Consider the following 26,560-nt stretch of genomic DNA (forward strand, 5'->3'; position numbering starts at 1 on the left):
CAATTCTGCTTTTCTAGTAATAGAGCTTTTCTGAATGGAAAGAGTTAGAAACTCAAGGCAGACGTACCTACCAAAAGGCAGACTGCCCGGTGAGGGGCTAAATGTGTTAGCAAAGCATGATTAGCTTTGCACTGCACTGACTTCAGCAACCACATCACCCTCCTAAACACTGCCACATCCACTCCAGAAGGTTTTCAATTGACCTCACACTGGGACACTCTGTTTACTTGTTTCATTCTAACCATTATCTACAGACGCATGGATATGATTTGCCTATGTATTTTTGAATATTTTAACTAAACATATAACTCTTTAAAAGTTTAAAATTATCTATTATCTCATATGTCACTACTCTGGGAAGAATGTCTTGGCTATCTGACTGAGAGTTCTCTATCCTCAATGACCTAAACTACACATTTTCCCTTTAATAAGCTAAAACATAGTTCCTCTTGCTAGGAAAAGGGAAACAGACTGCGGCGTAAGACAACTGTCGCCAAGTCAGGAGCAGACAGTGGTGAGAACATGTGGAGAGCCTGTTGTGGTGTCCCAGCATCACGGCAGAGATACTCTCCCACTGAAGGGAAGGATGCTGGTTAAAATGGATGCAGTTAAGTAAACAAATGTTACAAGTTAAAGGACAAAGGTGACTGCTCCATGTCAGACCAGTGGATTTGAGATCTAGGGAGTAGCCTCTGTGACGCAGGCTCATTATTAGCTTTCTCCCCTGAATGGGGAGAAAGAATCACTGCAGATTTATAAGAGAAGAACCCCAGGCTGCACAGTAATTTGAGGTGTGAGAGCAAAGAACCTCACTGCTGGCTTTCACAGAATGAGACTGTTCTGTGAACATGTTTACTGAGAAAATATTAATGGACCAGTAACTGGAAAACAATTTCTCCTTCACGGCTAACACAGTCTTATACCACTAACTTAATTTAGTCTTATGGGGGCTGGGGATTTAGCTCAGCGGCACAGCGCCTGCCTGGCAAACGCGAGGTTGTGAGTTCAATTCCTGGTACGGGGGGAAAAAAAAATTTAGTCTTATGTGTAAGGGAGAATTATTTCTCTGAGTTTTCTAACACCTTGTAGTAACCCGCCCTCTTCCATTAGCAAAGTTAAATGCAAATTGGTATCTGATCTCTACTTCCATCCTCCCCTCCCCTCTGAGTCTAACTCTCCACCTTTCCCTTTAGAAGGACCTCATAGGATCACACTGGGCCACCTGGATAAGTCAGGATCCTCTCTGCCTTTCCACAGCCTTAACTCAGTAACACTGGTGAATTTCCTTCTGTCATATGAAGTAACATCTTCACAAGTTCTAGGAATTAGGATGGGAAGGTTTTAGGGGATACTACTGTGCCACCACACAGGACCTCACCGTGCTCTTCTCCTGCCAGAGCGCTTACCTACCTATCTCCCGTCCATCCTATAAGACTTGTGCAGAACGTACTCACACCTGTAGATGCATTGCACTGCTGTGTGCATGGCAGTGGCTGACTGATAAATGCCCAAGAATGGGTTCTCCCAAAGAAAAAGCAAGAGGGCCTTGATTAGCAGACTCCCAAGTTCTGGGGCTTAAATTCCTTCTTCGAGACCAAGTTTAAGCTATAGACATCACTGAGTATAGAATTACGAAACAACACACAGGCAGACACCATCTGATGGGCATAATAAACAATTTTGCGGGCACCGATAACAGTAACATGAAGTAAAATAACTATGGCGTGATAGATTTTGAGTGCTGCCTTTGTTTTATTTTAACCCAGTTCATTTAATTTTAATTGTATATACATGTACGTAAATTAGTTTTTAATAAGCGCTCTAGGAAACAACTTAGAATCATTTTGAAAATGCCACAATATTCATCATCTGTGGTCCCAGTAACCAGTGACGAAAAGCTCATAACTGGCTCCAGCATACCACTGCACTGTAGGTATATAATAAATATTTGTTGGATGAATGAATGTATTAATATATCTAACGATAGTCTATTAAGATATATTCAGCTGCAAACCATCTGATTCTATTTTCTGAAATAGTGCTAAATGTATAATCCGTGTTTTTTATTTGAAGATAGAATATATTACTACATTTGAGCACTGATTTTATTCTGTTCATACAGCAAGACAAACACATTTTTAAGAGGTAAGCTTTGATCTTTACTGTTATTTTTATTTAATTTTTTGACCATTTTTAACCTTGATGAAAATTATTTTGATTTAGAAGATATTTAGTGTATTTAATTACTTCAGGTGAAGTACATACTAGTATGTTAACTATAACACAACACGATGAATACACTATTGTCTTGATTTGGTAATTGCTGCATATTTATAGTACCTGAATAATAAGGTATAAATCATTACTGAATCATTGTCAACTATTAAGATGCTAATCTTTGAAATTTACAGTTGAAATAAAACTCTCCTGAGGGCTTTTATCTATAAGGCTCATGATAATTAGAACAATTTTTTTTTCAATACTGTAAAGGAGACATTCTATATTATTGTGCTTTACATATCTATACTTGGCTTTCTCCATAGTCTTTTTTAGTGCAAAATACCTCTGCACTATGTCTTACAACTTTCCTGTCAACCTTACAATTTTCTACCAGATCCAAACCACATTGAACCCACAAATCACATAAACTTGACATTACTAAAGTCTTTTACACATTGCACAGAATTAATGTGAATTGCGAGGTTAAGAAAGGTTCCAGAGGAAAGATGATACAAACAGTGGGATAATAAGAGATAAAATATTTGCCAAGAAACTTCCACAGCCACGTTGAGTGTACACGAATGAGAAAATCAGAGGTAAAATATTTGTCTAGAAAGCTTCTTAAAGGGTATTCTAAAGTCAGTGAGGCTTCCCTTGATTCATAATAAAATAAAATATTAGCAAGGGAGTCACTTTTCACCAAAGAGCAGAGAGTATATGTTCAAGTATGTGTAGACCAAGGTTGCTAAATGCAGCGGTGACAGAGAAAATGCTAGCAAGCAGGACAAAGAGGACTGCAGATTTTGTATCCTATAGAATTAGACCTGCAAATTTAACAAGGAAAATAAATATTACAGTACTATAAATGCAATGACCTGATTATTCTAAAGCAGATCAGTTGACCAATAGAGGATTTTTTTCATTAACTCTTATTAAATTAAGTAAATTAAATATATCCAGTTTATACTACCATAGCATGAAAGCATAAAATCTGTGTAGACATTTTTGGAATCACATTTATGAATTTTGACTGGGATCAAAATTCAGAGCCACAGTCACTGAAGATTATTCTGACAGCCCGAATACAGGAAAAAGCCTCCTGAGGCAGTTCCAATTCCATGATTTACTTACACACTTCCTGTGGTAGAGCTGCTGTCAGTGAGAAAAGAACCATTGGTCCTTTCCATTTGGGCCAGTCTGAAAAACGGAAATGAGAGGTTATTGTCCTGCGTTGTTCACACGGTATTGTTAACTGGAAGCACATCCTCAGACACTTTGAACTATCATACTGTGACAAAATAGACTAGGGTCCAAAGGTCTTAAGAAAACTGTCAAATGAAAACAACATCTAACGTTAACTTGTATCTCTGTCACCACTACATTAAGGCCTGTCATGTCATGGTGCACTGCTGACCAAGTCTCCTCAGTGGCCGCCCCAGCCCTCTGGCCAGTCTTCTACACTGAAGCAACGGTGGAATTCTCACACACCTCTCAGTGTGCTCCTCTTAGCTTTAAAGACTCTCCATGGCTTTCCTTCACCTAAGGACATGACGGAGGTCCTGAGCTGCTGAGCCTTTCATTATCAGACCTCAGGTTCTGTGCCATCTCACCCTCTCAGTAAACAAGTCGTGATCTTTCCCAGCTCAATGCTTCTCAGTATAGTTTGCAACAGCCCAAGTGTGCTTTTCTCCAAAAATTCTACTTTGTCTCAACTTAGTTCAGTTGCAACTATTTTTTAGGATTAAACTAGCATTTTCATCACTGGTTACTGGGACCACAGATATTAACTATTTTACTGAAAGTGTGGGTAGCCCATCAGGACCACTTATTGTTGTTTAGGAACTCTAAAACAAACCCCAATACCAAAGCATTAGCATAAATTTAATTACACAGTGTAATGCATATGTGCAGCATCTTCTGAGAATACTTTAAATCCCTACTTTCATTCACTGAAAATGAGTTACATTATCTAAATCCCACTTGTACAGTGCTTGGGCTCTCAGGAGCTCAGTAATCACAGCCTATTGAGATTTACAGCAGGTGTTTGGGAAAGTGCAAATTGCAACATTAAAAGATGACAGCCCAGATTGCAAATGTAACAGAACCACGACTTCTGCAGAACAGCATTCCCGGGGTCAGATGACTTTGGAATGGGTGTGTTCTGGGTGGCGGTGCACACAGGGCTCCTACCCAAGTCCCTTACCGAGTGGCGTATTGTTCTATTCTTGAGTGGGTGTCATCATGGAAGAGCTGAGGGGATTGCGAGGGGCTGAAAAAGAAAACACAGTGATAGTTTTATGCCCAGATACTGACAGATGCTACTAATAGAAATGTTAGTTTAGTTAGACACTGAATTTGCCATGCAAACAAACCACCAGGATTGGTACCCGGGATGCAGGAGTAGTACTTCAGAGCCAGAGTTTAGTCATCACCCCCGTGCTAGTACACCTGACCAGAACCCCCGTGATGTGCATATGGGCTGTGAATACTCACTCATAGTGCTCAGGCCACATACTGATGAGGGTGATAGGACTGTAAAGAGGGGAGAGGGAAACAAAAGTCACAGAACAAACACTGTAGAGCGATCTCAGACAAAAGCAGCGGGGTGAGTGGATTCACAGTCGTCTTCTACTCATGTGCGGTTGCTCTGACATCCATGACGGGGAAATGAAAAGTCATAGTTTATTCTAGAGAAGACGCTGGGTATTCAAGTGTCTGTAGGAGGCTGTGGGGCCTCTTCACAGATCTTGTAGGGTATTTGTTGCAAGACAGCAAGCACATTTTAAAGCAATCTTATTGAGAACCAAATTCCAGAATGTTCTCTAATAGCTCACAACTACAGGGACAATATTCTTAAGGGGAGATGCAACTGTAGTTTTGTTTTTCCTAGAAAATAGGTGTGATCAAAAGATGAAGAGAAATACATGGCAGTGGATTATATATCGATGGCAGCGTCAAAGTCAAATCAGGTTTTTCTCATTCTTCATTCAATTTTAAATGTAAAAATTCAAACCCAGGTATACATGAAGAAATAAAATGTCACAGATACACAGAAAAGAAAGAAAAGCAACCTGCACATCTCTCTCTCCATCCTGCCAAATGGCTACATCACCAACTAAACTGAACACAAGCTCTTAGAAGTTCAGTCTAGGAAACTGATGAAGGAAGATAGACTTTGCTGGAACCAGGGGCTTGAATCCAAAGTCAGATCAAGCCCACACTTAGCCCGGGAGGGGACAGCCCAAGACACTTGCCGCAAGGGATCCCTGCATCTCCAGGAATTGCTTTCTTTGAAAACAACTGATCTGAATTAAGAGCAAGCTCAAATTCTTTTTTTTTTTTTAATTTTTTTGGAGGCACAGGATGGGAGGGTGGGGAACTGATGAATGTAAATTTAAAAGTACAAAGATAGTTGTCTATTCAATTAAATAAAGTCTCTCTGAAAAGCTAATGTTGATTGAAGCAAAATTATCTACTTCCTCGATTCTTCTATTGCTATTATATGTATAGACTTAAGAAAAAGTTAACAATCTCATTATCTCCTACTGTGAAGCTGATGTCTGCATGGCAAAGACTCTACAGAGACAGAAGGTTATCTTACTAGGATGAAAACCTTAAGACTCCTCAGCCCTGTTCTCAAAAATAGGTATTTATCTAACTTTGTGCTTGTCAGAATACAGTATTCTGTAAGCAGATTTAATTGTGCAGATGTAAAATAGTTTCAAGAACAATATAGTGTCCTACTTTCTCCTCACATCACCTTTTTCTTACTCTGAAACGGATGTTACATATCAGGTGACTGACTGGCTATACATTTTCTAGAAACAGTAGCTGAAGAGATTATTTCTGAAACTCAAGTCCACCATAACATTTGACATGAGTTTTAAACAAAAGAAAACGTATTTTTAATCTTCACAGACCCTGGAAAATCTCCGTGAAACTACTTGACTGGTTCTCCTGAAGCAACCTCAGATAGCACTTCAGACAGTTCAAGAGTGATTCCTCAACTAAGATAAGAATAGCAGGGGTAGACAGGGGCACCGAAGAGTTGAAGAGTTTCTCAGAAGTGATGTTTTTTTCTTTTCAATCGAATATTTGTAAGAACAACATCAAGATAAAAAATCAAACTTTAAACTCCATGGACTTCAAAGCATTTTCATTTGCAGAAAAAAATGTAAGCGGTAAGGCTTCACATTTGTTTTTAGCAGACAAAAAATGTAAGCCCTTCATAACTGGATGTAATGACTACAGAGGGTTAAAAACACAACCAGGGCTAAAGATGGAGCACAGTGGTAGAGCTCTGGCCTAGCAGGCCTGAAGCCCTGGGTTCCCTTCCCATTACCACAAATTAGGAACAATAAGAACACTCAGAGTTACCTCAGATTTAATCATAGAGCTTCTTGTTTTTCAGTGTGGTGGCTGTAAGGGTGTTTTGGTCAGTCACACACTAATTCACAAGGAACCATACTCTGGTAAATGTCCTTAAAGTATATTTGAAGTTTAAAAAGTCTGGAGAATACTTTGAACAACTCTATTAGTCCTTCAGTTCCCAGAAGTCTGTTCCTTATGCTTCCAGTCTTTTGTCTGCTTCAATCCACTTCCTCCAAAGCAGATCTCTGGGTCTCAGCTTTTGTTACCAACACTTCAGCACGGCCTACAGCACCCTTCACTGTCCAGCTCCTGCTTCTTTTTCCACTCTTGTTTCTTGCCACTGCCCCCAGTTTATCGCTCTCATTGCCTAAATTTTAAGCCTCCAAGCTTCGCAAAATGCCTCCTTTGCCCTCCCTTGTCCTCCTCAGAACATACTGAAAATTCAACAGGTGGTCCTGTTCATCTTCTGGGTCTCAGTTTAGCTGTCTTCCTCCCTGTCTTCTGCAGCCATAGTCATACCTACCATGAGCTGCCTCTTGCTGTAGGAAGATCTCTAACGTATCACTAAACTCACCAAGCGCACCCTAACCAACACCAGACACTGGTGTCTATTTTACTTTTTTAATCTTCAGAAAAACCAACTAACTTTTTTTTGTCAATAATCTCTTACAATTCTCAAATTACTTTTGCCACTAGCTTATTTCTTAGGCATATTGCAATAATTTGCTCTTTAACAAAGCTCCACTCTCTTATTTTGTTCTTTGAGAAGTAGTGTATAAAGTTATAAAATTTATTAAATAAACTGTAGCATGGGTATACTCATCCCTTTAGCAATCACTTTTTTTCCTTTATTACACAGGTGTATAATTAATGGTCAGAGACTAAAACATGACATTTTTCAAGGGTGAAAGAGAAAAGAAATTTCTAATCAGCTCCATAGATAATTTCAATGCCTTCACTACTTCACTGGTTTTTCTCCAGTGTTCTCTTCCCACAGATAGAGGAATAAATGAAATCAAACTTTTTACTGTCCATTCCTATAAACTGTTATACCAGAAGATTAAGTAGGCTCAGCAAAAAAAAAAAAAAAAAAAAAAAAAAAAACAACAAAAAAAACAACTGTACCAAATCCAGAGAGCTCTAAAGAAAAAAAATCTTTGAGACAGTGTCTTGCTACGTAGTCCAGGCTGGCCTTGAACTCACTATGTAGCTGAGGATGGCCTCAAACTCAAAGTGATTCTCCTGCCTCAGCCTCCTGAGTACTGGGGTTACAGGTATACACTACCATGTCCAGCTCTGTCTAGGATTTTTTAAAAAAGGGAATCTAACAACTAAGTCCAATAGCTCAAAACTCTTTGTCAATAAGAATATTGTGGTATCTGATTTACTCATATTCCTCCCTTCCTTTCTCATTTCCCCTCCTACTGGAAATGGTAGTGCATTTATGCTAAATGAGGTAAGGTATCTTCAGTGTTACATTCTAAAATCAGAGCATAACATTACTTGGCATGCTTTTCTGTTCATGTTTACTATCAAAGAATCACTTAAAATAGGAAGATTGATATTGATGATTATTACGAGCTTGAAAGGCAAACTATTAAAAATATTTAAAAGGAATATAAAAGATCTATTTGTCCACTTTGTGTGAAGGATATAGACATTTGGAGTCCAAAATGCTGGTGATTTTCACAAAAGTAGAAGGCACAATGTTTAGTTCAAACACATCCAATAGCCTCATAAATTAAAGCACCATGTGATAATTCTATACTCCAGCCAGCCACTCCAAAGGTTAATTAGATCTGATACAAACAGAAGTAAAACTTTATCATAAGGTGTTCAGCACTACTAAACTGCATATTAGATATAAAACAAGTAAGAATTATTAGCATACAAGCTTTCAAAGAAAAAGATGAAAATATGCCCACAAAACAAAGACCCAAAATCTACCTTTCCTGAATGGATTTGAGTAGCTCTCCTTAAACTGAAGTCAATGTCACAAAATTTATTCTAATGTGGGTTGTGGAAAAAACAATGACAAAAGCACATAACTCAATTCAACGAATTTGAGGTTAAGCAGAGTTATTAAAGGAATTCTTTCTTACATTCTATATGTACATGTATTATATTCAGACCTACTTAAAGCCAAGCTAGTTTAGCAAGGTTCCTGGTCTACAGGACTATGTATGGGGAAAAAAATCAGATCATCTATTGTATTTTGACATCTTTGAGATACAGACTATTACAGCACACTGGATTCTTACTATCTCTGAGAATCTGTCACATACAAAGCAAAATGAACCATGAATTTTGAAGGTTAAAGAAAAGTTGTACTTCACAAAAATGGTACTCGTCACACCTTTTATAGTTCTTGCAGGCATTTTCTCTATTTATGATGTAGAGAATGTTATGTTTCTCACTTGTAGCTTCTGTTCTGCCGTCAGCTGGGAGAGTAACTTTCTCTGGCAAGAGCAGCACTGCTCTCTGTGAAGACTTATTCTGGTGGTGACTAGTGATAAAAATTCATTTTTCTCAGCCACTAGCACAAGAGAACGACCCTGTCAGGGAAATCAGTGTTGATATTCTAAAAAGTGATTCAAAGATTTAAATCATATCTATTTTGATCTTGATAATTCTTGAGTAATTTAAAATTAATTCCTTGCATTTCTTCTAGCTTGCTCTAAACCTTTTATTTTTTCCTTTCATCTCAGGCTATAAATTCTTATTTTATTTAGCTTTATAATTCCATAGTAATTTTTCTATCCTGAAACTTTGATTTATGCTTGTCAACTGAAGATAGAATCAAATACAGTGCTTAGGTTCAAGGTTAACCTTAAGAGGAAATTTGCTTTAGTTCTCAACCAATTCAGTTTGTGACCAGAATTGTAGCATGAACTAAACTCATGAACTGAGGTACCACTTATATATGCTTTTCAGTGATTTTGCCCATTTCCTGTAACATATAAAGCTACTTTATTTTTCTGCCTTCGTCTTTAAGATAGCTAAGAAAAACTGTGAGATTGTGATGAGAACTTAGCATAGATACATACTTGAAGCAGGAGATTTAAGTGTTATTGATAAATTTGTATTAAAAAGATGCAAAATGTACTACAAGAAATAGTAAAACAACCTCCAAAAGGGGATACATGGAAAGATAAATGAAAGAACAAATGAAAAATTTAAGTGTCTTTTTTTTTTGAAGTGCTAGGTTGGGCTCAGAACCTAGAGCCCTGGGCATTCTACCACTGATTTACATTCCTAGTTCTGATTACATATTTTAAAAGAAGAAGAGATTATCAAAAAAGGAGATGACTATATGCCTATAATCCCAGTACTCTGGGAGGCTGAGGCAGAAGAATTACAAGTTTGAGTTTCACCTTGACAAATTAAGGAGGCCAGATCTCAAAATATAAACAAACAAAGAAACAAACAAATAAAAAAGGAAAAGCTAGGGAAGTAGCTCAGTGCAGAGAATCAATGTTTGGTACTGGAAAAAAAGAGCAGAAAAAAGGACAGAAAAGAAACAAGAAAAGAGAAGAGAAGAAAAAGAAAAGAGAGAAGAAAAGAAAAGAAAAGAAAAGGTACAACCAGTTTAGAAACAAGAGACTATCAGTTTAGAAACACATTTTAGGTTAAATATGCACCAATCAAAAGCAAACAGTAAAAATTCATAGTTCTGTAGGTTGACTCCAATGTTACCTCTTTTGAAATGAAACATTTTAAGACAATACAAATCTTTCTGGTGTTAAACAATGTCCCTTGCGTTACTAACATTAAGATAACATCAGATACCAGTATTCACTGATGATTTTACATTAAAATAAAACTTACGTCTCTAAGTTGTCACCTTCAAGAACTGTCTGGACAGGCAGGTAGCCCAGCCGAGGGTGTTTGGCGAAGTATTTCTTTGACCTGAACTTGTTCTTCAGCACCTTTGTGAAGTCGCGCACATCTTCCCCAGATGTTGTCTGTAAGGTTAAAAAAAAAAAAAAAATCACCCTTTTTATTAAAACTGAAGGAAACAAACCACTCACACTAAAATTAGAGCAGATGTAAAGTGACACAATTAAATACCAACCATTTTGGAAGCTTTATGCATTTGGGGAATAATACACAATATTCTGTAAACACATTACAATCAGAACTCATCAATGAATGCATCCAGGGATATTTTTTAAAGTTTTCTGTTGAAAATAAGTCATTTCTTCCATGTTTAAACCTTGAGCCAAAAACTAAAATTAGTTTTGGAAATATCCCTGGTTGATTCCTACCACTAAAACTACCTGCTCTTAAAAGTGTAGTCAAGATGAAGTATTCTGAGTGTTAATACAGTTTTAACTACGCTGAATAAATTGAAATTCGCATTTAGTCATTCTGGCTCCTCCCAAACCAACATATATTCTAGTCTGGAAAAAGAGTAAACAGTGAAGAGGAGAGAGAGCGCAGACGCACCCCGGGGTTTCTACTTTGGAGAGAACGCTGTTTCTCTATCCTTTCTCAACGTTGCAGGAATGTAATTATTTTACTTGAACCAAATTTTTAAAGAGGAGGTACAATGTTATTGTTTCAAGTACTTCAAGATGATTAGTTTTAATAATCATTTAGGAGCACAGGGGCTGAAATTACCCAACCCTACCCTCTTCTATCCCACAAACTGTTCTCTAAGTCCCAATTTTCTACTCTCTATCATTCATTTAGTATCAGTTTTTATTTGCAATGCAGTAACAACTTTAGTCCTGCTGGAGATATATTTAAAATACTTATATTATCTGCACAGAACTGAATTAAAATCTTGATTTTCTGCCTCCTACTTTGCTGGCCAATCTAGCATTGAATAGACCTCACTCCTATCTCCTTATAAATAGAGAACAGTTCTACAGCATTAACTGACTGACAAATATATTTGTTTATTTTGTTGACAACTCCCTGCTCACACCCTGTCTTTTCTTTCCTTCACTATAAATCTCTCCAGGCCTCATATAAACTTGTTTTGCAAACTGAAACTTAAAAAAAATAACTGTTTTCAAAAACAACTAATTCAGAGTCAATCTTTGCACAGTATTGCTGCTTTCTATCTACTCTTTTTTTTTAGTCTTTTTGAGACAGGGTCTCACTATGCAGTTCAGGCTGGCCTTGAGCTCACTTTGTAGCCCAGGCTGGTCTCAAACTCACAGTGATCCCTCTGCCTCAGCCTCCTGAGTGCTGGGATTACAGGCATGCACCACCATGTCTGAATATCTATTCTCTTTCTACCTAAATATGTTTGCTCCTAGTTAAAAAAAAAAAAAAAAAAAAAAAATCACAGAAATTTTTGATTCTACTCTAAGTTTGAAGAGCAGAAAGACAGTATGAATAAGACCAAGCTATATATATATATATATATATATATATATATATATACAGTCTAAAATTCGTTTTTCACATTACTAAAACAAATAACTCCAGTAGGGACAGTTCCATGCAATCACTAGAAATGGCCAGAAGATCCATACTGTTACATCTTTTTTTGAATGACTGAAAATAAACTATAATGATCTGAAGTTGTATGACTATAGAGTACCCCAGATGTAAAAGAGAAGTGCAGGGCAGGAAAAAGCTATTAATAGACAGACAAAATAAGCTAAGGCAACTCTGTGGAGGTAAAGTTACTATGAGAAATTAAGGTATTAAGACCTTACCAGGCAGAATAGGAGAAATAATCAGAAGGAAGTTGAGCATTAAAAAAGGAAATGTTCAGAGAAAGAACACTTGGGACTGAAGGAAACCAAAAGGATGTAGCAGCACTTGTAAAGAATATTTACATCTTTTCTATTGGGCAGCACACTGCAGATAATCAAGTTTATAGACATGCTTCTCCTGAATGTCTTATAAGAAAGAAAGGTGGGAAAAAAGCTGTATATAACTGACAAGCAAAATGAAAACCCCTGTGTTAGGAATAAGATTTTAGAACTCAATTATTTCAGTGTCTTTGCTCAGCACCTTCTTAGCAAAGACGGAAGTACTCAGTGAAGATACTCATGCTTTTACTTGGTACCTCCATACCTGGAGATACACAGGTCCTGATCTCTTAGGTCAGTGGTTTCAAGAAACCCAAGGTTGCCTGAGAGAAAGCAAAGGCCAAATGGGTACGGTCCCGAGCTTTGCCCCCATCTGCCTCGGTCTACATTGTACAAGTCAGTGGTTGTGCGTACACTCACAGAACTGAACAGCTAGCATTACTATCTGACTACAGAACATTTTCATCACCCAAAAAGAAACCATATGCCCATTACTGACCCCCAGCGCCTGGAAATCTACTTTTTGTCCCTGAATCTGTCTATTCTGGACACTTCATCAAAATGAATTCATATATAATTTTCTATAACTGCCTTGTAATGTACTTCTAGCTTATCTATACTTGAGTTCCTAGAAGGAATCTTGCTCAGAGAAAAAAGTGACAAACCATACAGAAACACAAGTCTAATCTCATGCCATACATTACTTACATAAATATGTTCAAGACAGAAGATTAGAGCAAAACCAACCTAACATGAAACGGAACAAAAAAATTCCCTCTCCGCCCTACCTCTCATCACAAAAGAACACACCTGCCCGCCTTCCCAGAGTGTTGTATCAAAGACTGAAATTAAATTGTTTCCAATCATGGTTACATATTTAAAAAAAAATAGTGCAAATTCACACAGGAACTGACTTTTTTCTCAATCATTTTTATATTGAGGGAAAAATTTACTAGTCAATGCTGTAATCAAAGGAATTAATTCAATAGTGCTATAAACTTGGTGCGGTATTAAAAGAAAATGTGAGAAGCAATTCATCCCCAAAGAACTAGGGATTATATCTGGATTAGGAAAATACAAGTTTTTGAGAGTTAAGAAAATGAATTAAGCCTACATTTGTATCAAAAATGTTAAAATATTTATACATACTTGGTCTAATTTGCTATTTAATGACAGTACCTAATATTTCTCTATTTTATAGTGCTAATGCAATGGTTTGGTTAAAAAGAAAACAAAAAAGAAGACCACTTATATAATGAGTATAATAGCATTCAATTCTATTTTCATTAGATTCACATTGGATATAATATTTTGTTCACTTTTTAAAAGCACATAAGTATTGCTATTATAATAAGAAGATGGAATTAAAGGAACCCTTCTTACTGAAGAAATTATTTAATATTTTAAATGGAAGATGCATTTCTTGAAAAAGCAGGTTTTTGTTTACTGCTGTACATAAAACAAAGGAGAAGGAAAATAAAAGATTTTGTAGCTCCCATTCAATGAGACAAGGGTAACATGTTAGTATAGAACCTTTAGACTTATAAATTGTTTTCTTTTAATCGCATTTAACCATCAGGGCCTGTGAGAAGATTATCATCAGGCATTTGACCTGCAGAGAAACTAACAATAGCTTCCCAATAATTCTAGCTCAGTCAGTAGGAGAAAGCTGCTCTGGCAAACCTAGGGCTTTTCATCATATCAGGACTATGTAGAAAAACAGCACCACTTTTAAAATTGTGTAGGAGAAAGAATCTATGCCTCCTAACTAACATAACTGTTATAACGTCTTGCATTCACCATTCACTTTTCAGTGAAGTACTGCTAAGAGGTTACATGGCTGTTTAAAAAGAAAAACACTAAAATATCATTTTATCAATTTAAATTGCATGTATAGAACATGTCAGGGTAAATACCATTAGAAAGGAAACACATATGAAGGAGTAACATGAAAAGAGAGAAAACTGCCAGCTACTGGGTCACTCAAGATATAAACATCCTTAAAATTTGGTGATTGGACTGATTTTTTATCTTTCTAACACGTATACACAATGAATGTATGCCTCATGAATTATTACAAGGTGATACCAACATCTACGTCAGGCTATGGAACTTGGTTAGATATCTACAAACTGCTGCCTACCTCTCTCAAGTTCCTTCCCCACTCCATAAAAATGATCATCCTCCATTTTAGAATAACTTATTTGTATTTTAAAAATAATGCATCATTCCAACTGCTACTCCTGAATAATCTTGCTCATTAAAAAATATGTGATGTGGCATAATTATTGTTTTTAACCTGCAGGTTCTTCCTCCATATCCATCATTTCTCTAAAGTACACCTGCTGGAAAACCAGACAATCTGACCAGTAATGTTTTCTAGAGTCTGGACTCTGCAGGGTGTTCATTTTCAGTGTGATGCAGTATGTTCCTCTGTCTTCTGGACATCCTGCAGATTGACAGCTAGGTCCAGAGAAGTCATCGGACTCGATTTGATCTTTTGGCGAGAAAAGCGGTGGTGTTTGGCAGGATTACAGGAAGCATATAACATGTGGTCATCGCTCTGTATGATCTTAGCAGGTGTTCTTGCTAAAATGTCTATATCCATCACTGGGGCTGCAAATGGTGACATTCTAATTCTCTCCTTCCTTTTCATTTATTGGTTGAAATATGTTTATAAAGAAACACCCTTATACATCTAGGATTTAGCTCCTTAGTGGTACAGTTCACTTAGGAAGGGCAGAAAACTATGGTTTTCCTTCTTTTGTTGACCATTTTCAATATCAAATTGTTTTTCTATGACTTCCCAAAGGTAAACAATTTGTGTATTGTTTTTAAACATCATTATGGACTCGATTTTACTATACTTGTGGGTTTCAATCTATCACAATTATTAAGGTTCAAATTGTCTCATCTTTGAGTGCCAGAAGCTTCTTTTAGTTGGTCTTTTTTTTTTAAATTTTAATCAAGGGACTAGTAGTAGTTTTCAAGAACTTTCTTGCTATCTAATACTACAGATAGTCTAAACTCACCTATCATGTCTAGACTCTTTCAGTAGAAATAATACATTGGAAGGCATCATTCCCCATGGGGTTCCACTGAAGTATCTGATTCACATTCCCAATGGTGGGGCTTTGACTTGCCTTTCCATTACATCTTTATCTCCTCTCTTCCATAGCTAGAACATCCATTCTCAGGGACACAGGGAGATGATAGAACTTGACAGTCTTGTAATTATTCATTGAGGTTTTCCCATAGTATACACACAGCAGTCTCAAAATACTAATACTATGTCAGCATGACTACTTGAAAACATTAAAATATACATTACTTTTCCATTTTCCTCCCAATTGCAAAGTACTTACATTATGTTCTCAGATGATAAGCCATTATATACTGTTCTTTCTCCCTCGTAGAATTTAGCCTGAGCTCTATAGCTAACTAGCTAATGCTCTCCACTGGCTGCAGTGCTGTCTCTCTAGTTATTTTGGTTATCTGAAGCCTAGTCTCTAAGAAACTTCCAAGCAAGTGCTTGCATGTTGATGTGAGTTTTCCTATATTCACTGCTAGATACTGAAAGGTCAGTTTTTCTGGATATACAATGTTTGGCTCTTCTGTTTTTGAGTTTCTTAAATATATTCCTTTATCTTCTTTGTACAAAAAGTATGATGATTAATTAATCTTCATGCCCTACTAAGTCATCCCTTTTCCTTTTGTTCAAATAAGCAAAGATTTTTTTCTTTTTTCTTTTTTTTTGAAGCTCAGTAACTATACCAAGATGTTTGGGTGTTGGTCTTGGTATTCTGAGGTATGTGATATACTGTGATACACTGTTTTAGCATGTAGCTGCTGTTTTTCTTCTTGTTTTTGAGAAAAATTTTTTTAGAATTTTCATTTTTAGCATTTGTTCTGCTCTCATGCTTTAGGGTTTTGGTTTTTTTTTGAATTTCCACTATTGATTGATACCTTTTTGGCCTATCTTTAATATTTTGTTTTCTCTTGAATCCTTTTAAATGCTTTGTTTCTTTTTGAGTTTTACAGTCATTTTCCTATTCATTTTCTATTTCTTTTAGGGTATTAATATGTTGTTTTTTATACATTCTTACCTTCCTTAGGGTTAGTCTCAATTTCTGAACTGATTTTTTTTTAATTTCTAATTCATTTTCTTTATACATGTCCCAATTCTCAGGATTTTCTTCCATGAAAACATTTTAAAGATATATAGTTACTTTTGAAATAGGAGGTCAAAGTTTCAACCCGTTCAGTGAATGTATTACTGGCATGCACCACGTGTACTGATTTTCTTTTGTTCCTTATCTCTTTCTCTTAAAATTCTTTCATATGAGATTTTATCTTGACATTTTTGTTGGTCAATTCCTTTTTGTTGTGAAATTTATTTTCTTACATTTTTAGACTGAAGTAAGTCTCAGGAACGTTTCCCACCTTCACAGAGATACCTCTTTTGTTTCTGTGTGGCATTTAAAATGATAGGGCATCACTCAGTCTGTTCAGGTTGTTATAAGGGCATACCACTGGCCAGGTAGCTTATAAGCAACAAAACTTTATCTTTTCCTCCGGTGAGGGCTCACTTCCCAGTTCACAAATGGCCATCTTGTCAGCATATTCTCAAATAGTGGAAGGACCAGAGAGCTTGCAACAGTCTCTCATAAATTTGCTAACTTCCAGTCATTTCCAAGGCCTCATTTCCTAAAACCACATCTCTTTGTGAAATAGGTTCCAGCGTACATCTTAATTTTATTAGAACATATCTGCACTGCAAAATGATTACATCCATGAGGTAGGGAACTGGTACATGTACCTACCACATCTCAATTCTTTTTCCCCCTTCCTTTTACCCCCCTTTTATTCTGCCAGCATCAGATTCATTTTTCTTATTTTTGAGGGAACATAAACACTTCATTATATCAATAATTGAACTCTAGGGCTTCCTCTTTCCCTTCCCAATCTCAAACACATACTTCACATATACAAGACTTTTTTAAAAAACTTCTGCTGCCTTGAGCTGCTCAATCTTGGTTCCATTCCTAGTAAATTAAACTCTGCATGAAAAAAAAAGAAAAACCAACTCCCCTTTCTAGAAGGAAGCCCCAGTGGATCAGATGTGAGACACAAAACCTGCTCTGGGCTAAATGTATTCATGCAAGTCTATCCAAACCCTATATTAAACAAGATTGGGAGTGCTCAGTATCCAAACCCTAAAGAAAGTCTTGTGTGCAGTAGACTCAGAAGCTTTTTCACTCTGCAAATTCTATTTTACCACCACTACCATCACCAAAAAAAGTAAAGGGTATTTTAAATTTTTCTCTTCCAATTGTTCCTTAATTGAGAATAAACTTAGATACTTCATATGGAGCATAATTTCAAATTACTCTATCTTTTGCTTGAGTTGGTACATCCACATATAAATGCAAGTGCATTACTCTGAATGGCTCTGTTCATATTTCAAATGGTATATGCTTAGCTTAAATGCTGGTATGTACTGCTGAACTTCCAGATCCTTGGTAAATGGCTAAAAGGCTTTTACTTCTTATTACTGTGAATCACAAATAGCAGCAAAGCTAAATGTAGAAGAATCTAAAATTCAGAAATGCTAACCCTACAGTACTCATAATCAAGTAGGCCCTTGAGTAAATTGCTTTACTGCTTCACTCAAAACATTTCTACAATTAATTGTAAAGATCCAGAGTGGCATATATAAAAGGATTATTTACCACCATGTCAAATAATCTCAAGACCAAAACAAGTAAGTCCTAATTACTGAATGATTTAACCAAAATAACAAAAAGAATCACAAATAAACAGATAAAACTACATTCCTTTTAAACTTTGCAACATTTTTTGGCTCCTCATAATTTGAAATGACAATATCACCTATTTCCATAACAAATACACCTAACATGAGATTTTTAAACTACAAATATAAATACTTATAGACAGAGGAAACAAGGAGGTATAAAGACATATATAAAGATAATATAAAAATAACATCACTTAGCACACGAGTAGAATAATGAAACATTACCACTTGTATCACATATAAGTGCTAAAAGCATCGTTAAACCGCGTCCTCTTTAGCAAGACTGACCTCTCAAATGAAGAAGTCAATCACTCCCAGTAGCATACATACACCTGTAAGTAGTACATGCACTACTATAGGACTTATTTTAAAGACAGTCTTAATAGAGTTTTTTAATTGCAAAGTAACCTCTCAGTTTTTATGTAAGTTTCATTGATTTCAACAAGCTGAAATTCAGACATTATTAAGTTCCATGAATAGGATGAAATCAGGAAGGCAAGGTAAATCTTTCAAGTCCCAATGGTAAACCACGAAGGTGAAAAATTAACATTAACAGAATCACAAAAGGGTGAAGTAAAGTAAGAAATCAGTTATCCAAAGCAAAATGGATTTTGTTCAAGCCTCACTTTAAAGGCTAATAACACAATCTAATCCATTTCACTTCCTGGGAAAACAATGTAAGGTGGACAAGAGATGAAAAACTACTTTGGGATGCTGAGGTCAGAGAAAAAGCAATGATACTGCACTTTTAGCATACTGGCCAGCATCCCAAATTGCATCTGAAAAGGCAGGACTGCCAAAAACAAACTCCACTCACTCACCAAGGAATGGGTCAGCATTTTCTTCCAGTTGATTTTCATAGCCTTTCAATTGCACTGATGCTGGCAGGAATGGGGTTCACAAACCTGTTTCTAGCTTTTTTGCCTTTGTTCTTTACTTTTGCCAACAGCATTGAGTTCACAAAAAGAAGGCATAATTTGGCCTTAAGCTTAAAATTAAAACCTTTTCTATTTTTTCAGTAGAAAACCATTATTGTGCAGTTTCTAACAATGTGGAACATAGGAAATTTTGGGGTATTGCTCCATGTAGGAATTAGGAACAACAAGCATATGTTCAAATTGTTGCTTTAAACATAACTTGTGCTTGTTTAAAAACCATGTTACCAATCTGTTTTAAATAGTATTAATTTAGTAAGTTCTTCTTCTCAGAGGAATTCTTCCTGCCCTCTCCTCTTCCCACAAAAATTTCAAAAAAACTATCAGCAGGGAGTAGCCTGAAAGCCAAGCAAATGAGCAGGAACACATACAATGAATTCACCCCCAAAGGACTAAACGCCGAGCAGGGGATGTGGCTGACCACTCAGACAAAAAACTTTGCAAATATGCTGTTCCTTTCCCTCTCAAACCATCTTCCCATCCTAACCAACTCTGGATCCTGATACCCACTTTGACCCCTCCCCACGTCCCATTTTCCCCACATGGACTGGGCCAACATGCATGCGGCCTCCGGCTGTCTACCTTTCTTAGCCCATGACTATGGACTCTGTTCTTTTACATGTTGCTCTACATCTTGCTGATCATCACTCTTTGAACCTTGCCCTGTAAATGGATCCTAATACTCCCTCGATAATACCCATCTACCTTACAATCTCCGTTATCAGACACAATCTCTCCCTCACAAAAGCCACATTAAAAGGAGGCACCCACTCAATGGGGCTCAGTACGTGCTACCCCAAAATATGATATCTGAAAAAACAGGAGAAGCAGGAGCTCGTTCTGTGAACTTCTGCTACCCTTCTCTCCTGAAGCAGCTCAGACCTGTCCAGAGGAGTACTCCCTGCGCCTGGAGGAAAGTAGAATCCTTTTATCTCTCACCATCCCCCGAAGTTCATGCACTGAAAACTTGATCCCCAATGCAACAACATTTAGCAGTGGATGCTGTAAGAGGTGGTGGGCTCAGGAGCTGCCTTTATGAATGAACGGATTAATGCCCTTATGGCAGGAGAGGGTGTAGGGTCCCAGTGGATTAAGTGGATGAGTATGGCCCTAACCTGAGTCTGACTTTCCTCTCATCTCGCCGTGTGAAGCCTTCCCCTATGGACTGACACATACAAAGGCCCTTACCAGCCAGAGCCTCTCCATCTTGGATTTCCTAGCTGCCAGAACCATGACACAAGTAAATGTCTAGAATTCACAAATCAGTCTATAGAATTAGCAGAAAATAGAGGAAGACATCACTGAAGACCCAAAGACACAGCGGAATCTGAGCAAACAGGCCTGGCAAGTTCCCCCTCTCTCATTACCATCAGCTCCTCCCGCTCAGTTCAGCCTTACTTCCCTGCGACTCCCCCCATCCACTCCGGCTTAGAAGTACACAGGCTTGCCTTCTACTTGGATCTTCACTGCCTTCTGACGGCTCCTGTGCCGGGGAAGCATTATTAATTAAATTTGTACGCTTTTCTCTTTTGAATCTATCTTTTATTTTAGGGGCCTCACTCTCGATCTGAAGATAGGAAGAAAAGATTTTTTTTCCTCCTCTTCTCATCACTTCTCTTTTAGCTTCACCCACTAAAACCAACGCTCCCTTACACGCCCCATTTATGGTGCAATGAACCACACAGCTACCATCTTCCGTTTCCAGAGACTCAGCGACGACCTCTGAAACCGACTATCATCTCTGAAACCTTCTGCGTCCCACATTAGTCACACACAGGGCACGGCCGGATCCCAGGCCTCAACACACCTCAAAACATCTTTCAGTTGAAATTCTAACTTGGAGAAACCTTTCACTGCCTGGAATCTTTCAAACTTTACTCCCATTTCTTTCATTTGAATAAACCCCTTCTTTACCTCCTCATTTTGATACCGGGCCCTGTAGCACCTTTGAGTGTTTGATTAGCGCAGGCCAAACACAGACCATCGAAACTCTTAAATTTACACTTGCTTTCAACTAAATCTCCCATCTTTTAATCTAAAGTTGCTGAGCAATGATGGAGTCACAGACGGCAAATCCTCGCCAATTAACCTCAGCTACACTCTGCGGCACTGTAGCCATCTTTATGTATCTCTTGGTGACTCACGATTAACCCCAGCAGCAACTCCACACACTGCTCATTCTGCTCAGCGTAACCGTACCCAGTTCTCTCTCTCACTTCCAGCAATTACATGAATTCTTACAAACAACATGTGAAATTCATCATTACCCCTCTATAATTTAAATTAAATAATTTAAAGATCATTGGTATAGCCATTATGGAATATAGTCCAGAAGTTCTTTAAAAGATTAAATACAGAACTAGGAAATGATCTGGCATTCTGACTTGTGGGTACACATTCAAGAAAACAAAAGCACTGTCTCAAAGAGAGACTGGTATTCTCATGTTCACTGCAGCGTTATTCACAGTGGAGGATGTGGAATCAATCTAAGTATCCTACAACAGAGGGGTGGCTAAAAAATGTCACATTCTCACATACATAGAGCTAGAGAGAGAGAGAGAGAGACACACACACACAGACAGACAGACAGAGAACATTCACCCTCTGAAAACAATGAAATCCTGTCATTTGCAGTAACAGATGAACCTAGGGAACATTATACTAAGTGAAATAAGATATAGAAAGATCTCATTGCAAGATCTCATTTATATGTGAGATCTAAAAGAAAAAATTGTCAAGTTCATAGTAGAACAAAGAAGAGTGGTAATTGCCATGCTCTGAGTATAGGCTTAAAAATGGAAAAATACATAAAACTTGTAAGTTATAAGATGAATAATGGGGCTGGGGATTTAGCTCAGTGGCACAGTGCCTGCCTGGCAAGTGTGAGGTCATGAGTTCGACTGCTGGTACCAGAAAAAAAAAAAGAACATGAATAAGTTCTGGAGACCTGTGTTCAGCATGGTGGCTCTAGTTAACAATACATTACACACTTGAAATTTGTTAAGATAGTAGACCTCAAAAAAATAGACTTTTATGCATCCTAACAGCATATGAAAATGTTTCTAATTTGAATTAAATTTCAGTTGTTTACAACAAAGATAATTTTAAAGAAGATTCAATTAGGATAATTTTCACTATGAAATTAAATAATCATAAACTCTTATTCTAATAAGAAAGAATTTTAGGATATGATCATTTTAATATAAAATGAAGCAGTTTTAAAAATAAATGATAATCTCTGAATTTAAAGTAGTGCACAGAGAACAAGGAAAAAATAAACCATTCTTTTGATCTAAAAATAATTACAGTCTTAATTTCTTCACACAGATGAAGAAATTTCTCTTCATTATAGCTCTGTAACTTTAGTGCCTAGCAAAATGCTTGTGCTATAGTGTGAATGCATCTCCTCAAAGTTCATGCGTTGGAAATTTCATTCCCAATGCAAGAGCACTGACAGATAAGACCTTTCAGTGTGATCAGACCATGAGAGTTAGTTATCAAGAAAGTAAGTTTGTGATAAAAAGGTGAGTTTGGCCTCTTGTTCTCTTGCAAGTGGGACCGTGTGTGATGGGGTGATGCAACACAAAGTCCTCTGCTACCTGAGCAGAGGTGAGCACCCCTCAGTCTTGGGATCTCAGTTTGGCCAGACTCAAAACAATAGCCACAAACACATTTGTGCATTGTAAACAACAATGATCATGACACTGCTTTAGCAGCACATAACAGACTAAGACAGGGTGGCTTCTAAATGTTCACTAAAGGTCTGTGTACTAAAGGTTTGCCCTCCAGGGTACTGTTAAAAGAACGGGGTGTAACCTACAGAAGCAGAGCAGGGAGGAGATCCAGGGATCTCTAGGGGGCCGTGCCCTTGAAGGGGAGAGTGGGACCTGGCCCCGTCCTCGTTGTTTTCTGATTCACAATGGCAGCAGTTTTGCTCTGCCATGTGTTCCCAAGATGATGTGCTGCCCTTGTGAGAGGCCCAAAGCCAGAGGCAGCTGCACAAATTTCACCTACTGTATTAGTCAGCTTTTCATCATTGGGTCACAGTACCCGACATCCACAATTTAAAGGAGGAATTTACTTGTCTCAGTTTCAAAGGGTTCAGTCCATGGTTGGCTGGCTCCAAGGCAAGAACATTACGGTTGAAGGGCATGGCAGAATAAAGCTGCTTACTTCATGGCAGCCCAGAAGCAGAGTAGAGGAACAGCACCAGAGAGGACAGGGTCAGGATCGGTATACACCCCAAGGTCACACCCCCTCGACCACCCAAACACACTTAGCAGTGTGCTTCACTAATCCCATATGCAGCTCCAAAGCCAGTCAAGTTGAAATGTTTCTGGCTCTTCCTCAAAGTCAAAATGACCCAAAAGGTAAACATTTTGAATCTATTCAGGACATCAAGGCGGCCACAACAGTGCAACTAAAGACACTCACGAAAGAGCACTTCCAGAGCTACTCCAGAGCAGGGCAAGAATAATAGGGTACGTGTGTTCAAAGTGAAGGGAGTACTGTGGGGATTCATGGGACTGTGTCTTTTATTGTAATCATTTTTAAAAAAATTTAAACATTCACTGTGTTTTGCAATCACACCTTTGGAATATTTTATTACGAATACCTTAAATACCTTCATGAATCATGTTAGCTGATTCAGACCCCGTTAGTCTTCATACATTTGAACACAAACATTGTCACACATAATAAGCTGTTTCATTGGTGGAGTATTTTTGGAGCTCTGGAGTTTCTAGGGCTTAAAGTAAGGTTTATACACTGCAGGGAGTTTTTCACAATAGAAGCATTTAGATAAGGTTGATAAAGGACCTTGTAGAAAAAAAAGACAGATCAAGTCAGTGATGTGACTGGAGAATTTTCTTCACCAAAAATAGAGACGGGTTATGAGAAGTACAAACATCAAGATCAAGTGCTTATTATCATCATGCTGAACAAATAAATTCATATTTGAGTTCATTTTCCAAGGCACACTTTAAATGAGTTTAGGGAATATTGGGTAAAAGATGGATGAACCACAGCTTACATGAAAGAAGAGAGCAAAAAATTCAACAAATATGTTTTTAAAATGTTTTGGAAAGCAGTTACCAGTTATTTGTTATGGTTTAATACAAAAGTATGCCTTTCAAAGACTTAGTTTATGTGTATTTCTAGTTATTTTATAAATATTGTGGGTCAGGGACAAGAAAGATATCTCAGTGCAGAGTGCTTGCCTAGTACATATAAGGCTCTGTGTTCAATTCTAAGCTCAAAAAAAAAAGTTTTAGGGTCAAATGCAGAAAATAATGTGTAGGCTGCTGATAGGTCAGTAATCAGTCTCAGGAAAGGACATAGGATCTCCCAAAGCATGTCTTGGAAAAGATACCCGCCCCTGACATTATGGAGTGTACTTTAACCTCAGAGATGGTAACAATGACTTGGCAGGGGCTATGTAGCAAGAAGTTCAGGGGCAATTTACAAACATCATTTACAACTGGTAGTGGGAGAGCAGAATTCTTGTGTGTAGCAGTGATGGTCAGGCAGGCTCCTATTGCCCAAGGGAGTTAAAGATACCCTGATTTCAAATTGTTTCAATTTGCTTTTAAAAACCATTAGGAATTATTACATTTAAGAGTAAGGAAAACAGTAATGTTGGTACACAATACATTTCCTTTATGATTTTCCTATTCTGAAATTAGCTCTTTATAGTCAGCTCCTTAAATCTCCAGCTATTACCATATAAATATTAATATTATATTTCTTCCCAATCGAAATTCCTTATAAGATCTGAAGACCTCTGTACAACCTGCGATCTATCTTTCTCTTCCATCCTATGTCCTCACACAATCCCTTATATGAAGAAAAGTTCACCCTTGGTGAAGTTCTGCCCGGAAGTACCTCATTGAAGAGAGGTCCGGGCAGTGAAACACAGCCTGTCCCCAGAAGAGCCCGGAGGCTGGCTTTCTGCTCTGTTGCCGCCATCTTGAAATTTTAATGATTTTTAACTAGGCCTTACATTCTCACTTTGCGCTTCAAATTATGTCACCATAGCTACCTTGTGGGGGGAATTCCCCTTTCCTTCTGTTGTTCCATCACACCATCCACTTTCCCAATGTCCCCCATCCCCCTTCCAAACCACTGCGGGTGGCGTTTCTCTGTGAACTGGCCTCCCACTCCACTTTACGCCGTGGCTGAATGTCTCAGCCTTCACTTACTACTCCAAGGTCAACCTCTCTGAAAGATTTCCCTGATTTCTTTATCTAAAGCACTTCCTCTAACCACTCTCTCCTTATCCAGTGTTTAAAGGCACTTACTACAATCAATAACCATCTCATTTCGCTGTCTCCTTGTCCGCTGCCACACATCCCCTCCTCTGAGATGGGGAGAAGCAGAGTGAGTTATCTTGTTCTGAGCAGTGCACTGTTACCAGAGCTGAGACTAGAGGCAGAGATTCTCTTCTTGAGATTCCTCCTGAGCCTCTGCTGAACCAAAGCCTTGACTTCTGAAAACCCCTCCTAACTGCAGCCTCATCTAAAAGATGTGAGCATGATCATAATTTCTGATACTTCAAAGCTAAATCCTTAGGATGACCATGGTCCTCTCCTGAAGTGCCTATCATGAGAAGGAGGATGAGGAGAAGAAGAAGAGGAAGAGAAGGAAGAAGAGGAAAAACAGGAGGGCGAGGAAGAGGAGGAAGAGGCTGGAGAGGGAGAGGAAGAAGGAAACTAATAAAAATATCTAAACTGCCAAAAGAATGCAGTGTTTGTTTGTTTCAGCTAAATAGTAAGGATGGTCCCTGACCACTCCAAGAGCATTTACTACAAAGAGTTCTCACTTTGAATCTTTCTTCTGTTCCTATGAGAGGTAGACATGTCTCATACAGACAAGGAGTATCTTTCTCAAGGGACTGAAAGCCATTTTCTTAAAATGTAATCAGAAAAAAGAACAGGGCTTCCACCGCCCAGTCTCCATCCAAGGGCAGAAGCCTAACTCAACGGTGTCTGGTTCAAGACGCAGGTGGCCTCAGGACATTCACACAGGCCACAGCCTGTTGGTTTTCACTTCTCCGGGTGCTCAGCTCTGGTTGTGCTGTCTCCCTCTCTACTCCTTTACTCCCCCATTCACATACCCAGTTGCCTCTGCACAAATCAAAGTGTACAGAGTGTGCATGTGCATGCGTGTGCGCGCGCACACACACACACACACACACACGAACTCACATATAAAACCATGTATCATTGACTAAAATCTGTCCTTACTTCAGTGCCATAAAAGTACCTCACAGTGAATGTGGAGTACTAATTTTGGTGAATAAAAAAGTTACTGATGCATCATAACCTGTCATAGAAGGTTGGCTAAAGTGAAGAATCATGAGTATTTCATCCATTATAATTCTATAACATTTTCTAGCAATTTCTGCTACACAGAGTCCCTATTGGGAAAAAGATACTAAGAAT

General features: G+C 37.9%; 1 protein-coding gene across 5 annotated transcripts in view; it reads right to left on the reverse strand.

Moving 5' to 3' along the window:
* Utrn (utrophin) overlaps positions 1-26,560 on the reverse strand; it is a 506,964-nt gene that overhangs the window by 19,912 nt on the left and 460,492 nt on the right. For 4 of the 5 annotated variants that reach the window (XM_005389232.2, XM_005389234.2, XM_005389231.2 and 1 more), the window contains 4 exons: positions 10,420-10,556; positions 4,714-4,752; positions 4,424-4,489; positions 3,352-3,417 (listed from right to left, as the gene is read on the reverse strand). In XM_005389232.2, coding sequence (XP_005389289.1) covers positions 3,352-3,417; positions 4,424-4,489; positions 4,714-4,752; positions 10,420-10,556 — 308 coding nt within the window. The remainder of the gene's footprint in view (positions 1-3,351; positions 3,418-4,423; positions 4,490-4,713; positions 4,753-10,419; positions 10,557-26,560) is intronic. The other variant, XM_005389233.2, reaches the window with a different exon arrangement.

This window comes from Chinchilla lanigera, unplaced genomic scaffold (genome assembly GCF_000276665.1).
Source record: "Chinchilla lanigera isolate Chin_1 unplaced genomic scaffold, ChiLan1.0 scaffold00035, whole genome shotgun sequence".
Taxonomy (NCBI): Eukaryota; Metazoa; Chordata; class Mammalia; order Rodentia; family Chinchillidae; genus Chinchilla; species Chinchilla lanigera.